Below are 19,979 nucleotides of genomic sequence, written 5' to 3'. Positions count from 1 at the left end.
TTGATGCCGGGGGTCTGTGACGGTCTCCACAGGTCCTGGTGCCAGTCGCCGATCCACCTTGGGGATCCAAGGAAGATCTGGCCACCCCTCCTTCCTCCCAGTCAGTGTTGGCTTGAGCAACTTTCGAAGAGGAGCTGGAGTGGTGCATCCAGCTGGCAGTGGAGTGAACACTGCAGAGCATAGGACCTGTGGCACCAATGGCACCTATGCAGCTTCTATTCGCTTTGGCAGAGAGGGGGATTCTAGTCCTGGTATTTCCTGATTCCAAAGAGACCAGGGGGATTCCATCTCATCCTAGACCTAAGGGCCTTGAACAAGTTTATAAAAAAAGAAAAGAAAAGTTTGATGGTTTCCCTGGGCAACTTGATCCCCTTTCTGCAAAGCGGGGTCTGGCTATGCTTCCTCAATCTAAAGGACATGTACAGCCATGTTGAGATCTTCCCAGGTCACATGAAGTATCTCCGATTCATGGTGGGGAAACAGCACTTCCAGTACAGAATGCCATTTGGGCTAGCGTCAGCCCTACATGTCTTCACAAAATGCCTATCCATAGTGGTGCACCTCCGCAGGCTGGGAGTGCATATCTTCCCCTATCTGGATGATTGGCTGGTCAGGAGTACATCTCAGGCAGGAGCCATTTGGTCCATGAGCTTGACTATCTGGGTGTTGGAGTCACTAGGGTTCATTATCAACAACCCAAAGTCCCATCTCAGTTGTCACCTTAATTGGACTTTATAGGAGCCCTGCTAGACACGGCTCAGGCAAGAGCCTTCCTGCCTCATTCACAGGCTGCCACCCTTGCGTCCATTACGGCACAGATCAAGGGGAGCCAGTAGGTGTCAGTAGATCACATTTCAGATTGTTGGGCCACATGGCTGCAACCGTCTATGTCACTCCCTTGGCATATTTACACATGGGCAGATTCCAATGGACCCTGAAGTCGCAGTGGTGTCAGGTCACGCAAAGCCCTCCAGGCTTTCATCTGAGTCACCCATCTCTCTGGGACTCTTTGGCCTGGTGGTGGGTACTCTCCAATCTGGAACGGGGGATCTCTTTTCGGCGTCGTCCTACACAAATTGTCCTAACCACGGATGCATCCACCCTGGGTTGGGGAGCTCATGTAGAGGGGCTCCACACCCAGGGACTCCGGTCCGCTCAAGAAAGTTGTTGCCAGATCAACTTCCTGGAGCTCCGGGTGATCAGGTATCTGCAATGGGCTTTCAGGATTGGCTGTCCAACAGAGTTGTCTTGATTCAAACCAACTGCAAAGTAGTGATGTATGTCAACAAGCAGGGAGGTACAGGCTCATACCTCCTGTGTCAAGAAGTGGTCCAGATTTGGTCATGCGCACTGTCCCACAGGATGGTGCTCAGGGCAACGTGTCTGGCAGGTACAGAGAAACATGGTGGTGGACAGACTGAGTTGTGCCTTCAGATCCCACAAATGGTCCCTCAACAGGAGGTGGTGAATCGGATCTTCCGCCTCTGGGGGAGCTTAGTCTCCCTGGAACAGGAAGGTAACTCTGTTCTGCTCCCTGTATGGGATGGACGGCAAACCAGCTTGACGCCCTTGCCCATCATCATCCAAATCCTTTGCTGGCAAAGACTCTCTTGAAGCTTTGAGATGACAGAGGGACTGTGATCTTCATAGCCCCTCATTGGCCAAGACAGGTCTAGTTTCCAGTCCTGCAGGAGTTATCCATCCAGGAAACCGAAGAGTTTGGGGACTTCCCCCAGATCTCATCATGCAGGATTGAGAGAGACTGCAGAACCCCAATCTCCAGGCCCTGTCGCTCACAGCCTGGATATTGAGAGGTTAATTCTACAACCACTTAATGTCTGAGGATGTGTCTTGGGTCCTAGTGGCCCTAGATCTGTTCTCCTGCCCCACACAAAAACTGCTTGATTACTTTCTACATCTATTTGAAGGCTGGCTTAAAAACCAATTCTGTTAGTCTCCATCTGAGTGCAATTGGCGCTTACCACCATGGTATAGATGGTACGCCCATAATTGTACGTTTTTGTGGGGCCTGCTTCAGTTGAAGCCTCTCATAAGGCCTCCCACTGTGTCTTGGGACCTCAATGTGGTACTAGCTCAGCTGATGAAAGCTTCTTTTTAGCCGCTGCGCATCTGTGATTTGAAATACCTGACCTGGAAGGTCATATTTTTGGTGGTGGTCACTTCAGCGCGCAGGGTCAGCAAGCTCCAAGACTTAGTGACTTATCCACCTTATACAAAATTTTTATCATGACAAGGTGGTCTTGCGCACACACCCTAAGTTCCTGCCTAAGGTGGTGATGGACTTTCATCTTAACCAGTCTATCATCCTGCCAGCTTTCTTTCCCAGGCCCCATTCGCACCAAGCCCTGCACAGTTTGGACTGCAAGCAAACTTTTGCTTTCTATCTGGAGCAGACAGAAGCCCATAGACAGTCCACCAACTTTTTATTTCTTTTGATAGCAATAGGTTGGCTGTTGCCAAACAGACACTATCTAATTGGCTAGCAGATTGCATCTCCTTCTGTTACGCCCAGGTGGGACTGCACTTTTGGGGTCATGTCAGGGTTCATTCTGTGAGAGCCATGGCAACATCTGTGACCCTCTTGCAAGCAGTTCCCATGGAGGAGATCTGCAAGGCTGCGACATGGAGATCTCTCCACACATGCACATCTCACTGAGGTCTGAATAGAGATGGATGACATGACAGTAGGTTTGGCCAGTCTGTCCTTCAAAATCTCTTTGAGGTGTAGAACCAAACTCTCCCTGCCTAGGGCCCATTGTTTGGGTTCAGGCTGTTTTCCCCCTCTGTTACCAACAGCATTGTTGTGCCCATTGGCACCTGGTTGGTGTCGTCTGGTCCCCCTTTTGTTTTGGGGAGCAGCCTGTAGCTAGAGATTCACCCATGTGTGAGGATTACCATCCTGCTTGTCCTTGGAAAAAGCAGAGTTGCTTACCTGTAACAGGTATTCTTCAAGGACAACAGGATGTTAGTCCTCACGAAACCTGTCTGCCAACCCACTAAGTTGGGTTTCTCCTGTTATTTTTCAATCTAATTCTGTTATAAGACTGAATTAGGGACCTTGCATGGACGTGTGGTATATGGCATGCTCAGTATGCCAGGTCAAAGTTCTGGAAACTGACAGTTTTCGGTGCTGGACTCCATCAAATGATGTTACCCCCATGTGCGAGGATTAACATTTTGCTGTCTTTGGAGAACACCTGGTACGGTAAGCAAATCTGTTTTCACCTTGGTCAGTCTGTGGAATTGTCTGGGTTTAGGCATTTGTATTTTGGGGATCTGCATGCGAGGAAACCATACCTAGTCTGGTCATTGTAGTCCTTGGCTGGCGGGCATATTATAGGGCTCCTTTCAGAACCCTGTAATTATGGGCCCAGATTACAGCCACCAGGTGTCACCCTTAAACAGTGAATCTGCTATAGCTATGATGCATCATCTCCAGCTAACTGGCATCAAATCTAAGACCTTCTACATTTGAGCCACCTGGTAGGTCTTACAGATATGTTTAATTTTTGTTTTGTTTCAAAGCTTTTATTATGATTGGATTACTCTTTGCATACTCAGTACATAATTAAGCTCTGGAATTCATTGCCAGAGGATGTGGTTACAGCAGTTAGTGTAACTGGGTTTAAAGAAAGGTTTGGATAAGTTCCTAGAGGATAAATCCATAAACTGCTATGATGGTAATTAATAAGCAATAGTAGCTTGTGATTTATCTAATATTTGGGTACATGCCAGGTACTTGTGACTTGGATTGGCCACTGTTGGAAACAGGATACTGGGCTTGATGGACCCTTGGTCTGACCCAGTATGGCATATCTTAAGTTCTTATGTTCATGCTTCTCCATATTGTAACAGCAATTGTCAGCTACTGTAGGATAAAATACCAAGGCTGTTTGCTAATTTTTATCAGCTGTGTAAAATGTAAATAAAAATACCAAAATCCTGTATGGCATCACCCCATTAATAACGCTATGATTTGCACAGATGTTATTACAGTTCTTATTTTGAAATTCTAAGTGGTGCTAGAGCAGAAATAGTGTAACTACTGTGCTCTTTGTCTGGTAGGTCTTCTTGAAGAGAATGACATCTTCAGGAATGCTCAAGCAGGTGTGCTCATCAGCACCAACAGCCACCCTGTCTTGCGGAAAAACAGAATATTTGATGGATTTGCAGCAGGTTGGTATTACCTAATCTAATGCTTTTCAATATTAACCATTGTTGGTGGTCTGCCAGTATCAGATGTGGTAATGCTGTTAGGAAGCATTTTAACCTCACCAACTTTATCAGCAAGGTTAAAATTCCTTTTTAGTAGTGAAAAACAGGCTATGTGCATAATGTATATATTATATCCTAACACAACATTGTGACTTCTTTCAAAATATTCATTCTCTGCTTTTGTGATGGAAAAAACTCGATGAAGAGGAAAAGGCTTTTCTAAGATTTTTCACTTGTATGAATGAAAACAGCTGTACTATTAAGCATAGCTTAGTTTGAATCCTAAGGAATAAGAAATGTATTCAGTTTATGAAAGCAGCTGCTCCCGAGTTGTAAATACTTGGCCTAGATAATTAACACTAGTTGCTGCTGTATGTAGCATGGTTAGAAAACTCTGATGGCATCACCCAGATATATCCAAAATATAAATAAAAACGAAGGGAATATCCCTACCCTGACTTTCCACCTCAGATAACTGGAAGAGAAATTGATTTAGATGAAAAGCAGAAACAATCTTAGGTAAAAATGATGGCACTGGCTGAAGAGAGTGGAGAACACTAAGGATCTCAGCAAGACAGTGTTGTTTTGTTAGATGGATTTCAGAGTTACATATGTCCACCCCCTTAAGGGAAGGCGTGTTTAAGTTGTTCAAAGAGAGAATCTATCAGAACCAAAACCCTGAAAGGAGGACAAATACGCTTAAGTCCACAAAGGAAGCAAGCACTATTCAGATGGGAGGCAACTGCCACAGGAAGCAACAGCCATCTGAAGATTCAGGGAATTAAGATCTAAACCCTTATCTAAACCTCGCTACAGAAAGGCCAAAACTGGAAATTTCTGGTTGCCAAGAAGAGTTACATTATTAGTTGGTTTTATTTGATTTCAGATTTGCAATGTGCTGTTTTAATTGTTTTCATGACCATTCATTGTTTTATTTTATGATTATGCATGTAAAGATGTTCATCACCTAGGCCTATTGTGTTAGGTGATTCAGAAATTCAAATAAATGTAAATGGTCAACTTCTTGCAGCAAGCCTCAAACAAATGCCATACTCAGATGTAAGCCTTAGAAGTAGAATGGTTACTGGCCTTGAGCAGCATAGAAATCACTGCTAAAGAGTAACCCCCCTTGCACAATTGTGAACTTTTAATGGCTATGCTATAAGATGGAATGGAATGGAACTGGATCTTTAATAAGGAATCTGGCCTTACACCAACAGGCCTTGAACACTGAGAAATCAAAGTGGAGAACCAGCCTGTAATCTTACTCGACATGAATACTATGGCCTTTTTTGCCAATCTGGGGCTATTAGAATAACCAGTGCGCATTGAACATCTATCTTGTTTCTTCCTAGCAGAGGCCAAGGAGGAAAGACAGAACAGCAGTTTGTTCTCTGGTTATAGCTGATCGATTTCACTAGAACTGCACTCCCATGACTAAAGAACCTGACAGTCTTGGAATTCTTGGAAGTTATCATCAAATCCATGTAAAGAAGACCCTCACCGATCCACTGTCATCTGCAAGCTTCTTGGCTGGGCTCCTGCTCTCCAGAATCCAGTGTGCCCCTGCTGAGAAAAATTAACCTAGACAATGCCCACTCCCACAATATGAGCTGCCAAAATCTGGAGGAGGTTCTTTTCTTCCCATTGAAACAGATCAGTCTCCTCACCACCAACAGAATGCTAGTATCCCCTGCCTGTTCACTTAAGCCACTGCTGTTGCAATGTCCAATAATACCCACACTGCCCTCTCCTTCACTAGGAGCAGGAAATATAGCAGTGCTAGCCTCACCTGGCTTCCAACCTGTTGCTAAACCAAAAGGCTTCCTCCTTTGACCTGAGACATTGAGCCATGTGATGCTGACAGTGGATTCCTTAGCCCATCAGGCATGCATTTGATATGACCACCACTCATAAGGATAGTTCTAGACTTGCACCTTTTTACAGGTACAGGGGAATTGTCCACCAGGACAAGCTCTGCCTTTCTATCCCTAAGAGAGGAAGACTAACTCCATAGTCTTGAGACTGAAGAGATCTGCAGCGACTCATGTGAGCCCTGGCTCATGGAACCAGATAGAAGGTGGTGGCTCTAGAACCCAGAGTTAAAGATTAATCCCAAGCTCTGGGGGACCCCTGGATAGAAAGGCTTCCACCTGCATTGTGATCTTGACTATTCTTTCCTGTGTTAAGTGAACTCTGCCACCTTTGATATCGAAATAACCAAGTACTCAAAAGACTGAGAAGAAACCAAAATTCACCAAGCAGCCTAAGCCTTTTAAAATCTGACTCATGCAGGAGGTCACCTGACATTTCTGAAAGGTATTGGCCCTTAATCAACCAGTCATCAAGATACAAATGGGATCATGTCTTCCGTTCTGTTAAAAGGCTGCAACCACCACCCAATAAACAGAAGAGAAGAAACTTCTGATACTTCTCCCTGATGGGAATATGAAAATAAGTCTTTGCAAGATCCAGAGACAAAAGGTACTCGCCCTGAAGTACAGCCACAATTACAGATCGGAGAGTTTCATTACGAAAATGACACATGAAAGCCTCATGACTCGATTGAGAATGGGTCTGTAAGAACCATCCTTTGGAACTACAAAGTAAATGAAATACAAGCTTGTAAACACTAAAGTCTTCAGAGTCATCTCAACTGCCACTCTCTTGGTGGGAGATGTGTAAGGGGATACTAGAAAAGCACCAGGAATAGGAAAAGCAAAATCTAGGTACTTGTCTTATTGGATAATATCCAATTTTCACTCATCTTAAAGTAGTAGGGATCCAATTCTGATATTATTGCAGAAAGTGACCATCTATGGCACTATCAAGAATGCTTGCCAACTTTCATTAGATGGAGCCAATAGTATCATTCTGGAGCTTTCTGGAGCCCCAGGAAAACTAGTTTCTAGGTCTAAACTTGCTAGCCTACTTGCTTGGTCTATGTCTACTGACCTCCCCAAAACACCCCCAGCTCTTGTTAGCTTGGGAAGATGATGAAGATTTATCCTCTGGAAGCCTGAGGCTTAGGTTCTCCCAGATCTTAAATTAATTTTTCCCAGATCCTTCCCAATTTCTCTTTACATGGAAGCTTGCCAAGCTGGGTTTTGGATACAGCATCTGCTGTCCAGTACCAGAGCCATAACAATTTGTGAGCTGCCATTGCAGAAGCCACAGATCTTGAGGAAATCCTGATAAGGATGCTAGCATAAGAAGGTTGGATTTCTAAATGGCATCTACACAAAATTCACCTTCTGGAAACTAGAACAGAGGCTCCACAGAACCTAAACCAGAAGCATCAGAAGGCAATATGGGCGGGAATGATCCTTAGGAAACTTTCAATATCGTGACCATGCCCAACAAAGTATTCACCTCAAAAGAAACTAAATGGCTGCATGGGTCTCAGCCAAACTAGAAGGACCAGCCACAGAAGCTACCACTGCCATCCCTGGATTCTCCTCTGGCACAATCCCCATTGCAGAAGGGGCAAAAAGAGCCAGCCTTTCTGTAGATGCACTTGCTCCCCTCTCCTGTGCGCTCAGAAATCCCAGCTGGAACTACCACGGACAGCCTCAATCAGAAATAGTAGCTCGGGAAAGCGGAAGACCTTGTGTTGGAAGCCCCCATTCCTGAAATAGCCTGACACTTCCTCTCTGGCACCAAAGCATATCCCCCTAAAATCCTGCCTCGGCAGCCTTTGCTGAAAAAGAGCTGCTCTGATTTTTTTTCTTCTTCAAAACTTTAATTAGCAGAGCAGTATAAGAAGGGGAAGATTATTAAAAATTCTAGCACAGAGGATCCTTGAAAGAAATAATCCCCTAGAACTCCTCAGGCTCTACCAAGCCTAGCAAGGAACCTGGGAGCCAAGTAAGGTATGCTTAAGCTGAGGAATCTAGAAGTTTAGCCCATAGTTTGCTCAACCAGAGAACATCCCAAAACAGCCTCAGAAACCTAAGGAACAACAAAAAAAAACTGTCCTAGGAGCAGAACAGTCAATGACGTGTGGCAGGGTCAGGCAAAAAGCCAAAATCTGGGAGCTGTGAATCCTGCTGCACCAGTCCAGACTTGCCACCATGTGCTGGAGACAGAGAATACAGGCCTTTCTTTGCCACCACCCTGTATACTGGTGATGTCATCACAGAAAAAGGTGCAGCCTTTGACTCCATCTGCTAATATATGCAGATAACCCATGCATCTGAACTGGTTTAACAGGATAATGATACATTTATTTTAAATAAGAATGTTATTTTAATGATTGCAATGGATAGGATAGATTGCTTGAGATAATTGAAACAAGTTTGAAGTTTAATGCAGGCAAGTCTCTGGCTGGTTTTTTATTTTTATTTTTGGATGGCCTAATACTAGCCTGTTTCAGTAAAGGAACACTTGCTATATGTTTGTCTTTTGACCACGTAGTTTGAATCTGCTCTTATGACTGAGGGAGGTTAGTCATGCCCGATGCAACTTTCTAAATATCTGAAATGTTGGGTAAAATCTTGATGTGGTAAAGTATTTTTCAGGTGGTGTGTTTTCCAGAGGCAGAATGCTTTCCACTAATTTTTCTTCTATCCTTATGCAAGCCAAGTTTAAAATATCAGTTATACTACTATATTAAGAAAGCAATGTACAATTTTTACTTTTCTTTTGGGTAGTGACAATTTTTTCCCCCACAAAAGGTATTGAAATTACAAATCATGCAACGGCAACACTTGAAGGCAATCAGATTTTCAACAACCGCTTTGGAGGTTTATTTCTAGCATCTGGTGTTAATGTAACAATGAAAGGTATGCTTGCTTATACATTTTTCACACTTGATTTTTTATTAGTGCAGCATGTTTCATGAGAAATTGGCACTGGGCTCATGGGCTATTTTGGCAAACATAGTGAGATGACCATTTGGTCCAGTAAAACTATGTTTGGCTCTTTCATGTAAAGTGGCTTGAAAGGAATGTCCACTTAAAAATGCAGGCAAACCCATGCAATCTGGAACAACTTGAAAGCAATGCATGTGCTAGATTTAAAATTCATTTCTGAGGGCCAAGCCACTGGCCTAGTATTACCATTTGCTCTGCTAAGCTCTTGCCTCAGGTTCTGTGGGGCTGCTGTTGAAATAACTCTGAACAGTACTGTAATATTGTGCAGTTACATTCCGGCTGGCTTTTGCTCGGTTAGCAGGCATCTATGTATATGATATTGTACAAATGCATTGTTATCAGTCTTCATTTTTAGACCAGACAGTCTGTACAAACCTAGGTCTGTAGTTAATTTCTCTTGCAGAGTTACTGGATGCGGAGAACTCCTTAACAAAGTGAGTATTTTTTTTTTTTTTTTAAATTGCAGACAACAAAATAATGAACAATCAAGATGCCATAGAAAAAGCTGTCAGCAGAGGCCAATGTCTATACAAGATATCAAGTTACACCAGCTATCCAATGCATGACTTCTACAGGTAATATCAATAGGTAATTCCTATTAATATGGGACTTACAGGACAAATTCAGACAAATGTTGCTCATGTTTCAGTGAATATAGAATTCTGCTAGGGTACACAGAGTACAGTTACCCCCATTTTAAGGGATGGGTTATCAGCAATAATAAAACAAAAAAAAAAAAACACCTTTGGCTTTATTAAGGTTAATGAGGAATGAGACCACACTAGCTTTGATTAAATGCAAGGTGGTCTAATGGTGGTATTGTCACAGGCTGACCGAAGATCTTCAAAACATCTTAAATATAGCTGAATGCTGGATAAAATGGAAAGCTGCTGGATTCACAAACTTGTAAGCATAGATTAAATTTAGAAGATATTACAGGGATGTGTTATCTTCATGTTGGTGAAAGCTGAAAGAACTGGCTGCATAAGCGCACTCTTTCAATGTGTGACCACATGAAGAAGAAGATCGTAAACACCAAGGAATTTATTAATATTTCGTAGTAAAAAGCCCAACTCAGGTCGAGTTTCGCTCAGTTGAGCTGCTTCAGGGGCTACATAGACACAAAAGAAACAAAATATGCAAATGTAAACATATAAACACATATATAACATTGCAAAAGTTTTGATTTTTTAATCTTTTATAAACAGTACTGGATAAGACTAAACAAAGGAAAACACATAAATGTTACCCATCAAATTAATAGTTATGGTCAGATGAAAGGTACAGAATTAATTCAAACTTAGCCTATGATTGAACTAGTGCTCATATATTATAAAAGAACAATTGTGTACCAAAACAGGGGTTGGTAAGAGTATAGAATCGATTAATAATCATGTAATTTGCTGTGTATCATTAAGCTATTGGAGCTAAAACAGGGGTTTAGTATGTTTCCTAATTAGTGTAAAGAAATGAACTCCCATTATTCCACATAAATTCATATGTTAAGCATTATTCTTCCATTTAAGGAATTTACAACCGGTACCCATATAAAATCAACCCAAGGTAAAAAAATGAATGAATAACTACCTGCTGAATAATGAAAGCGGTGTTTGCCTGTATACAGCACCTCATACGGATGTAAGGTCCTTATATTCCATATATTGTATTAAATAGCTCTTAAAAACAAGGATAAAACAATAAAAAAGGTCTTATAAAATTACTGGCCAAGTATACATCTTAAAAAGCTCTGAACTAGATTAAAACCAATAAAAATGGATACAAAAGAAAAATACAAACCAATTAAAAAACAAAATAAAAAATGGATGGATCTCTGCTCCATGCGTAATATAGAAAGATTCAGCATAATTAAATCATTATATGGACTAAAAAAAATTTTGTGGCGCTTGTGGGCTGTCTATGTAGCCCCTGAAGCAGCTCAATTGAGCGAAACTCGGCCTAAGTTGGGCTTTTTACTACGAAATATTAATAAATGCCTTGGTGTTTACCGATCTTCTTCTTCGTGTGGTCGCTACTTGCAATATTGGATCGGTTTCCGGTTTGTTTCTTTGGACCTTCTCTTTCAATGTGTTGCACTGTTCTGCTTTTCAATTACATTCTTCTCTACTCAAGTGCATTCCATCATAATTTTTGCCTTCCTTTGAGTGTGGTATACTAAACACACTCAAAATTCATAAGTCTTTAAGCGAGCAATTTTTAAAGTCATTGACCTGAGTAAATTGGCCTACCTGAAAACTGCCCTCTGCCCGACAAAAAGGTACAAAGGTTTCTATAGCTTACATACCGTTAGCTGGGTTAAGATTGTTCTGGGTGTGCGGTAGGAACAGTATCGGTACTTTGAAAATGAAATTTTGCCCCATACCTCACAAACAGCAAGTGCAAAGCACACAGCTGGTTTGTAGCTAAATAAAGTACATATGTACTTTATTTACTTTCTTACTTTAAAACACAGGCTACTTAAAATTGCCCCTGTGGGTCTAAGATATGCAAAAGACTATGGCCAGCCTAGCACCCTTAATGTGGTGGTCTCTCTCCATTTTCAGCAAGGTTTTGTGAGTAGGAGGCACTTCTGCTGTAAATCAGATTTGCACTGTGCTTACATGATTCTCCTAGGTCAAGCTGGATTGTAGTCCTCACACATGGGTGACATCGGATGGAACTTTAATCTCAAAGAATCTATAGCTCAAAGAATCTATAGCTATAGATTCTTTGAGATTATAGTTCCATCCGAGATTAAGTTATCTTGAGATTAAGTTATCACCCTGCCCCCTAGGCAGAGTCCCTCAGTCTCTCTTCAGCAGAGCTGTTGTCTCGCAGTTGTGGAGCTCGTGCTTTTTTTTTTTATATCAGAAAAACTTATGTTTTCATGGTATTCAGCTTTGCTCTCAGTTTTGTAAATGACTTTTTCTAGAGCTGCAGCTTTTCTTTCTTGTAGTTTATTCTTTTTCCAACTGTCTGCCAGCCACATGGTGGATTGTTCCCTGTGCAGCTTGGCACAGTCTGTTCAAACAAAAACTGCTCCTTCAGGTTGGCCGGCCCCTGTCACATGGTAAGGGCAAAGGGCCATCGGCGCCATTTTTATTAGTGGCAGCCGACTGCCCGAGAGCGGGAGATCGCTCCCCGCGCCCCCACTGGACCACCAGGTGATTTTAAAACGTTTTTGGGGGGAGTCGGGAGGGTGGGGGAGGCTAAGGGGTCAGTTTTAAAGGGTCGGGGTGGGTTTTTTGTTTATCAGATTGGGCACAGCTGATAAACAAAAAACCAATCTGGCCGGACGATAAAAATTATAAGATTTGAACCGGAACCAAACCCAGTTCCGATTCACATCTCTAATATCTATGACCTGTTGGGAGGCTGCAGGGCCTCTTGCTGCAGATGCCTATGGCTTTTGGTCCATACCTTTTGAGCATTGGGGTCCCTGAACGGTCAACGTCTATGGGCACCTTAGGCACCAGGAATGGTGCTATTTACTGGCAAAGTGTTTATAGATCTCTCAAGTGTTTCCTCTCAAAAGCCAAGCCGTGAGATAGAAGCAAGCTGCCTGAGCTGAAAATATGGGACCTTGGTGCAGAAGCTTTGCGCAGATAAGTGAGCCTCAACAGGCCATCTACCGCTGAATTGATCTGATCTGCAAACCAATGCCTCCAAGCCACCAGAATCATGTGACCCGGGTTAACCTCCACCTGTCGCAAAATATTGCCCACCAGCGGCCACAATGGAAACACGTACAGTAGAAAGACCCTGTGGCCAAGGAAGAACCAGGGCGTCTCATTCCTCTGCACTGTGCACTCTTCGACGTGGGGCAGCTTAGCATTTTATGGAGTTGCTATTTAATCCATGCAGGGCTTGCCCCACCTGCAAGAAATGAGCCATTCCTTACCCCACCAACTTCTACTCTCCAGGGTCCAGCTGTTGATGGCTGAGAAAATCTGCTGCATACAGTCTGCCCTAGCTATCTGAGATGCTCTGCAGAGTGGATTAGCTTCCTGAGCCAGTTAGACTCTTGGTACAACCCTGCTGTGTGATATGCCACCATCACATTGACTGACAAGATTCTGACTGAATGGCCACGTAAGAGGAAGAAATGCACTCGGCGCCAATCGCACCGTTCTCGTTTCTAAGCGATTGCTAGAACATGACGCTTCTTCTGCCGACCACTGGCCTTGCACAGACTGATCTTGGCGGACAGCTCCCCAACCGGTGAGGCTGGCGTTAGTGGTAACCACTGTGCACTCCAGAACATAGAAGTCCACCCCTTGATACAAGTGGACCCGACCTAGCTAGATCCGTAAGTGGCAGTGTAAGCTGAAACTGCTCAGACCACTGATCCCACTGCAAAAATAACGGCACCTGCAGCGGTCTCATATGAGCAACTGCCCAAGCCACGAATTCCCACATGGACACCATGGAGCAGAGAACCTGCAGGTAATCCTAGACCCTGCGCACCTGGCTCTTCAACAATCCGCAAACTTGCGACTGCAACTTGACAACACACCCCTCTATAAGAAAACCCTTCCTCAGGTTGTAATCGAAGCATGCTCCTAGGAATTACAACACTTGAGACTGCACGGGCTGACTCTTGGACCAATTAACTGTCCATTCGAGTGATTGCAAGCGCTGCAGCACCAGACCCACTGCTAGTCTGCAGTGAGCCTCCGATTTTGCCTGAATGACCCAGCTGTCCAGATATGGGTGCACCAGTACCCCTCCTTCCTGACGGGTGCTGCTAACACCATCTTGCTGAAAGTCCGTAAAGTCATTGCCAGCCCAAATGACAGGACGCAAAATTGAAAATGCATGCTGAGGAATTTGAACCGTAGAAATCTGATGGTCAGGCCAGATCCCTATGTGCGAGTACGCCTCTGTCAGATCCAGGCACGCCAAGAAACACCCCCTCGCGCATCGCTGGAATGACTGAGTAGAGAGTTTCCATATGAAAACAAGGAACCTTGAAAGCCACATTTACTTTCTTCAAATCCAGAATTGGACAAAAAAACTTTTCCTTCTTTGGAACCATGAAATAAATGGAATTATGGCCTATCCTTTGTTCTTCCAAGGGAATGGGAACAATGGCTCCAAGCATCTGTAGACAGTCTGTTGTACCACCTCGACTCTCTTCCACGGAGGCGCAAGGGGAGACCATGAACAGGACCTTTAGTGGATGAGCAAATTCTAAAGCATAACCTTGCCTTATCACACTTAAGATCCACTGGTCTGTAGTGATTTTTGGCCCACTCCTCATAAGTCAGACTTCCTAGAACCATGAAGGAGAAGTTTTGGGCTGTTTTGGCTCCAGTGCATCCCTGGCCAGAGCTATTCCTGTTCGGCTCTTGTCCTCAAAAGGATGGGTTCCAGGACTGCTGTCTCCGAGGCTTGCCTCTGAATCCCTGTCGAAGGCCTTCCTTGGCGAAAATGTCTGTTCCCTTGGAAAGAAAAGCATCCAGAAAAGGAATTCCTCGCCCCTTTTAGGCCTGTCTTCAGGTAGCTTGTGAACCTTTTCTCCCAGATGCTTTATCAGATCCTTCAAATCTTCTCCAAAAAGCACTTTCCCTTAAAAAGTAATGCTCCCGAGATTGGATGAAACATCCGCAGACCAATTCCTTAATCAAAGCTGTTTCCTCACTAAGTCAGCCGACATAATATCCTAGAGGCTGTCCTGATGAGGACATACACTGCATCAGCGCCATAGGCTACCACAGCTTCCTGCCGCTCAGCCTGCTTCGCTTCCTGGGAGGACATAGCCTTGTGAGACTGCAGCTGCTGCACCCAATGCAGCCCAGCTCGAAGACTGCAGCCCAGCTCGAAGACTGCAGCCCATATGCCAAGTACTGCCACTTCAAATATCTTCAAATGGACCTCGAGCTTCCTAGCCTGCAGATCTTTTAAAGCCGCAGAACTGGCCACCTGAATAGACTTTTTTTTTTTTTCCCAGCTGACACTGAGGCATCCACCTTTGGGACTCGCAGTAGATCCAGTGTGTCCTTGGGTAAAGGATATAATTTATTCATCACCTGGCCAACCTTCAAATCAGTCTCCAGAGTATCCCACTCCCTGACACCATCTTGATAGACTTATGAAAAGGAATGATCGGACTCTTCCTCTGGAAGCTTTATTCCTAACTCTACAAGAACCTAGGAGATTAGGGGCCCAAACTCTTCCCTGTCGAACAGGCGCATCACCTTAGGATCGTCCCCATCCACAGGAGGACTTTTAGTGCCCCCCCCCCCCCCCCCCCACAGGGAGGATCCACTGTGGAGGACCCACTCTTACTGGCACCTGGACCTCAGAGCCCTCCAAAAGATCAGCTATTGCGGAGTTCTGTGAGGGCCCCCTAAAGGCTCGCTGAACCCTGGTAGCCCCCCCAGAGCTCTTGAGACCCTGGATCTCTTCTTGACTCATGGACTAGAGGCAGTCTCAGGCCTGGGCCTCTGCAAGGCCAAATACACCTTGTGCAATAAAAGTACGAAATCCACTGAAAGAGGAAGGAACCATGTGAATCCTCCCCCCAGGAGGCCATCTTCCATCCCCACTGGACACCCCCCCCCCCCAAACCTCCACAGGGTCTGGCTCGACTGGGGACAGCGGTGGAAGGAAGTTACCCTACCCCCTCCCCATCTGCAATCTCAGTAGCAGCTGCTAATGAGGCCAAGATGGCCACATTCCTGCGCTGCCCAGGAACAGATCTGATGCTTTCTGCGGCGCAGGCAGGAGCCTATGAGACCTGTGCTGCTGATCAGACCCCTCTCCCTCCCTGAGCAACCCCAAACTGCCCTTGCCACTACGGGAAAACCAACCATGCGACTCCCCACACTCTGAAGCGACATGCCACGCAGCAGTGCTTATGCATTCTCCAACTGTGGGAGACAGCTGAAGGAAAAAAAAACAAAAAACTTACAAGAGCCTACAAAGCTGAGCCACGACTGGTGTCAAGCCCTGTTCTGCCACCCAGCAGCAGCACCTTTCGCTCTTCCCTTCAGTTTGCTACTTTGACTGTTAAATTAAAAAAAATATCAGGCATCACTTCCCTGTACTGAAAAGAGGCTGCAGGCTCTGTAGTCCCTTCTGGAGGAGAGGGAACTAGTCCAACCAGCTTTCAACTTCTGGTGACTAAGGACTGAGCAAACAAGGTTTCCCCAAACCCCCCCTCCCCCCCCCCGCTCATCCACCTCAAAACCAGGAGTGACTGCCTCACCATGACCTACCAACCTCCTGGGAGGAATTCACCAGCTTATCCTGTTTTTTTTGGTTTTTTTTTTAAAGTACAGACTGCAGGTTTTGCACATCTACCATCTGCTGAAGACAGAGAAATACTGAAGGACTGCAAGTGGCGCGCTAGGTTATATGGCAGTGTCAATAAAACTCTTGTCTCCATCTGCTGGAGGGGAGGCAAAACCCAGGCGTCTGGACTGATCAGGGTACGTACAAGGAACCACTGTTTGTCAGAAACCCTGCTTGTACTGTCTTCCATGATGTACAGTTGCTTCTGTTTGCACTCGCATCACTCCCCTGCCTCAGCCATCCCTGCTACACATGGGGGTTTGTGTCTCAGACTTTTTCTTGGCTTTGTAGAACCCAACTCTTCTCCAGTCTGGTGTGTCAGCTGCCTTGCAGGCAAAGGAGGGGGGAGGTAGTGCTCGAGCACTGTGCGGTTTACTGCTATGTCCTGCTCAGACAATCTAGAGCCTCAGCTTGAGGTGTGAGGACTACCATCCCCCGCTTGTCCTAGGAGAAAGAGTTGCTTATCTGTAATAGGTGTTCTCCCAGGACAGCAGGATGTTAGTCCTCATGATATCCTCCCGCCTCCCCTGGCTAGTTGGTTTCGCCACGTCTTAATTATATCATGGACTGAGGGACTCTGCCTGGGGTGCAGGGTGATAACTACAGCTGCATATGCTAAAAGCTCTAAATTCTTTGAGATCGAAGTTCCATGCTGGCCTCCATCTGATGATGTCACCCATGTGTGAGGACTAACATGCTGCTGTCCCTAGAACACCTGTGACAGGTAAGCAACTCTGCTTTATAACCACCTGTGTCTCACAGAAAATATCTTCTATTTCAAGGTGTTACATTTCTGAGGATATGAACATCTGAATGAATTCTTAGCATCTTCCTAAAGTGTTGGCCAGATCCTTGTGAAATGGTACAGCCTGTTTTTGATTTGCTCAAATTGTTTTTAGACATGGCCCCAAGTCAGCACTAATTTCTAAACTGCTATCCATAAACTGCTGTGCAAATGGTACCTTCAAGTGATAGCCAATAATCCCAGTGATTAGTGGCATTTTTGGCTTAGAGACTTTGCATCTAATTCATGTTCTGTACCTCTGTTATTTCCAGATGTCATACTTGTAATACTACAGACCGCAATGCCATCTGTGTGAACTGCATTAAAAAGTGTCATCAAGGACATGATGTAGAATTTATTAGACATGATAGGTATGTATTTAATGTGTTAAATAAGGTTGATTAATAACCAGATTGTTATGGCCTAATCTTATTCATTTGAATTTTATTTTATTTTTTAGATTTTTCTGTGACTGTGGTGCTGGAACATTGTCTAATCCCTGTACATTAGCTGGAGAGCCAACACATGATACAGATACGCTATATGACTCTGCGCCACCTATAGAATCTAATACTTTGCAGCACAACTAAACTTTTGTTCTGTGGAGAGAGTTCTACCATTCTAGCAACGTTACAAAACTTTTTTTTTTGGGAGGAAACAAAATTGCCCATTTCTGCTGGAAGACTGTATAAAAAGACAACACACAAGAAATGGATGTGTAAAGGTGTTGACCCAATGGAACTCAACCTACCAAAAAGAAAGTATAAGAGAGGCAATATATTGACTCAGGATAAGAGAAACTGGGCATTTTAGCATTACTGTGCAGAAAGACTTTAAGGGACAGAAGTGAAGAAAATAAGCTGCGGTTTTGTACAGATCCCATTTTCTGACCAGCCGGTGTCAGACACGGGGCACTGAAAGGCAGTCTGATTTGCAGTAGTACTATTCAGTAGACAAGCAGCATCCTTTGTTGCTGCTTATGTGGACATGGGTACCAATTGCTTTTGTAACATGGTTAAAATGTGAGCTAGCACTTCTGCATTTCTTTTGATTTTTTTTTTTAACATGTATTCAGATTGAGAAATATGATTTTAATGCTTTAATCTCATGTAGTTTTTTTTTTTTTTAATTTCAAGCAAAAATCTTATTGTATTTGAATGTGTCTGGTTTTGTTAGCACCCTCTTCCCCTTAGACTTGCTGTAACTGTACTCATGTCCCAGTATCTACGTTCTTTCTATGAAAGAGAAAACACTAATCTTAATTATATCCAGCAATTTTTCTGGTATCCTTTTGAGAATTTACGAGAATTGTTTCCTTCCCTGCCGTTCGTTCCGCATTCACTGCTCACTCTGGCTGAAGCAAGAGTGTTTTAATCAGACTTCTGAGGAAGAAATGCACTGTAACACAATGCTATGACAGCTGGTTCTGAGACACATCATGTCTTCTACCAGAGTTTTAAGACTGGGGGAAGTCTCTTCAGAACACTCCACATCTGTTCATAGTTTTTGTTTTTTTAAGTTTAGACATTGTAACATTTATGTAAAGTGCTGGAAATTATAAATTTCCTGCTATAATGAAACTGAGACAAGTATATATACAGCCCTTCTACAGTTTCACAGCTTCCCCCCCCCCACGCCTCTCCCCCCCCCCATTTGTGTATTGGTGACAGTGGGTAATCAAACAGCCTGAAAGTGTATGCATGTACCATAACATCTAGACTTAATATATTGTGGAGTATTCAATAACCATTATGTAGAGGGTAGGTATGAAAAGGGTTTAATTTCCTAGGAAAGAAAATGGAAAAATGGTCATTTTTAAAAAATAAAGTTTATTAGATCATAACCATATGCGAATATAAGCTGTTTGCCTAAATTACAGCAACAAATGATGCAGATTACAGAGCACTGAGCACAGGAAGCAGCTTGTGAGTGGCTGGAGCTGAGTCCTCTGCTATCAAACAGATTTCCCTGAAAATCAAGAGAAGTTTTTAGAAATATTGAAAAACCATGCTACCTTTACATTGTTCTAAGTATTTCTTTTTTTAATCCATTTTCACCAGTCACTGCCAGCTAGGGTAATAAAGAGAATTAGTTTGTTACAAGAAGCCTGATGGAATTGTCTAAGTCAGAGGTAGCCAATGGCCAATCCTTGAGTGAGGATATCCACAATGACTATGTATGAGATGCAGTTGCATGGAGTGTGAATATCCAGGGTGGCTGTCTTAAAAAGATGACTGGCTTTTGCCACTCAGACCAGAGTAGCCCATGCCTTGTCCAAGAGCAAATTAATCTGTAACCCAGGGCTTCCCAAATATCTCCTAGTGACACTACTGTATATTGGGTTTTCAGGATATCCACAATGAATATAGATGGGTTTCTAATATGTGTAAGTGTCTCATACATAGTCATGGAGGATATCCTGAAAATCAAGAGTACAGCAAAAGGGGCAGATTTAGGAACATATATAAACAATGCCCCTGCCTTAGGGTTTCTCCAATAAAAAGGTGATGCATTATCAGAAAAGAGGGACTAGGCCATTGCCTATGAATAGAAAGTTCTGAAAATCAGCTTAAAAATGGTCTAGGGTATGGTTACATCTTTAACCTTTTAGATCCTGCTCATTGAAGGAATTGTTTCCTAATGCCCCTTTTTACATATCTTAGTTAACTAGACCCAAATATGGTATAAAAAAAATTTGCAAGTAATTAAAAGTATATGAAAAAGTGTTCACTTGTGGAACATTGGTACCTAAAAGGTTAAGAAAACAAGTTTCATAACCACCAACTTAA

At 43.7% G+C, this 19,979-nt stretch overlaps 2 protein-coding genes across 10 annotated transcripts in view; one reads left to right on the top strand and one right to left on the bottom strand.

Annotated features, from left to right (window-relative positions):
• The window catches only part of FBXO11 (F-box protein 11), a 268,336-nt gene extending 249,100 nt beyond the window's left edge, over window positions 1-19,236 (top strand). For all 8 annotated transcript variants that reach the window (XM_029593387.1, XM_029593381.1, XM_029593380.1 and 5 more), the window contains 5 exons: window positions 4,087-4,197; window positions 8,913-9,020; window positions 9,577-9,685; window positions 17,463-17,561; window positions 17,651-19,236. In XM_029593387.1, coding sequence (XP_029449247.1) covers window positions 4,087-4,197; window positions 8,913-9,020; window positions 9,577-9,685; window positions 17,463-17,561; window positions 17,651-17,780 — 557 coding nt within the window. In that variant the 3' untranslated portion in view covers window positions 17,781-19,236. The remainder of the gene's footprint in view (window positions 1-4,086; window positions 4,198-8,912; window positions 9,021-9,576; window positions 9,686-17,462; window positions 17,562-17,650) is intronic.
• MSH6 (mutS homolog 6) overlaps window positions 19,000-19,979 on the bottom strand; it is a 46,524-nt gene continuing 45,544 nt past the window's right edge. For both annotated transcript variants that reach the window (XM_029593379.1, XM_029593378.1), the window contains one exon: window positions 19,000-19,158. In XM_029593379.1, the coding sequence (XP_029449239.1) occupies window positions 19,086-19,158 (73 nt within the window). In that variant the 3' untranslated portion in view covers window positions 19,000-19,085. The remainder of the gene's footprint in view (window positions 19,159-19,979) is intronic.

The sequence above is a fragment of the Rhinatrema bivittatum genome, chromosome 3 (genome assembly GCF_901001135.1).
Source record: "Rhinatrema bivittatum chromosome 3, aRhiBiv1.1, whole genome shotgun sequence".
Taxonomy (NCBI): domain Eukaryota; kingdom Metazoa; phylum Chordata; class Amphibia; order Gymnophiona; family Rhinatrematidae; genus Rhinatrema; species Rhinatrema bivittatum.
Note: the sequence above shows the minus strand (reverse complement) of the source record. Positions and strands in the feature narration are given on the sequence as shown.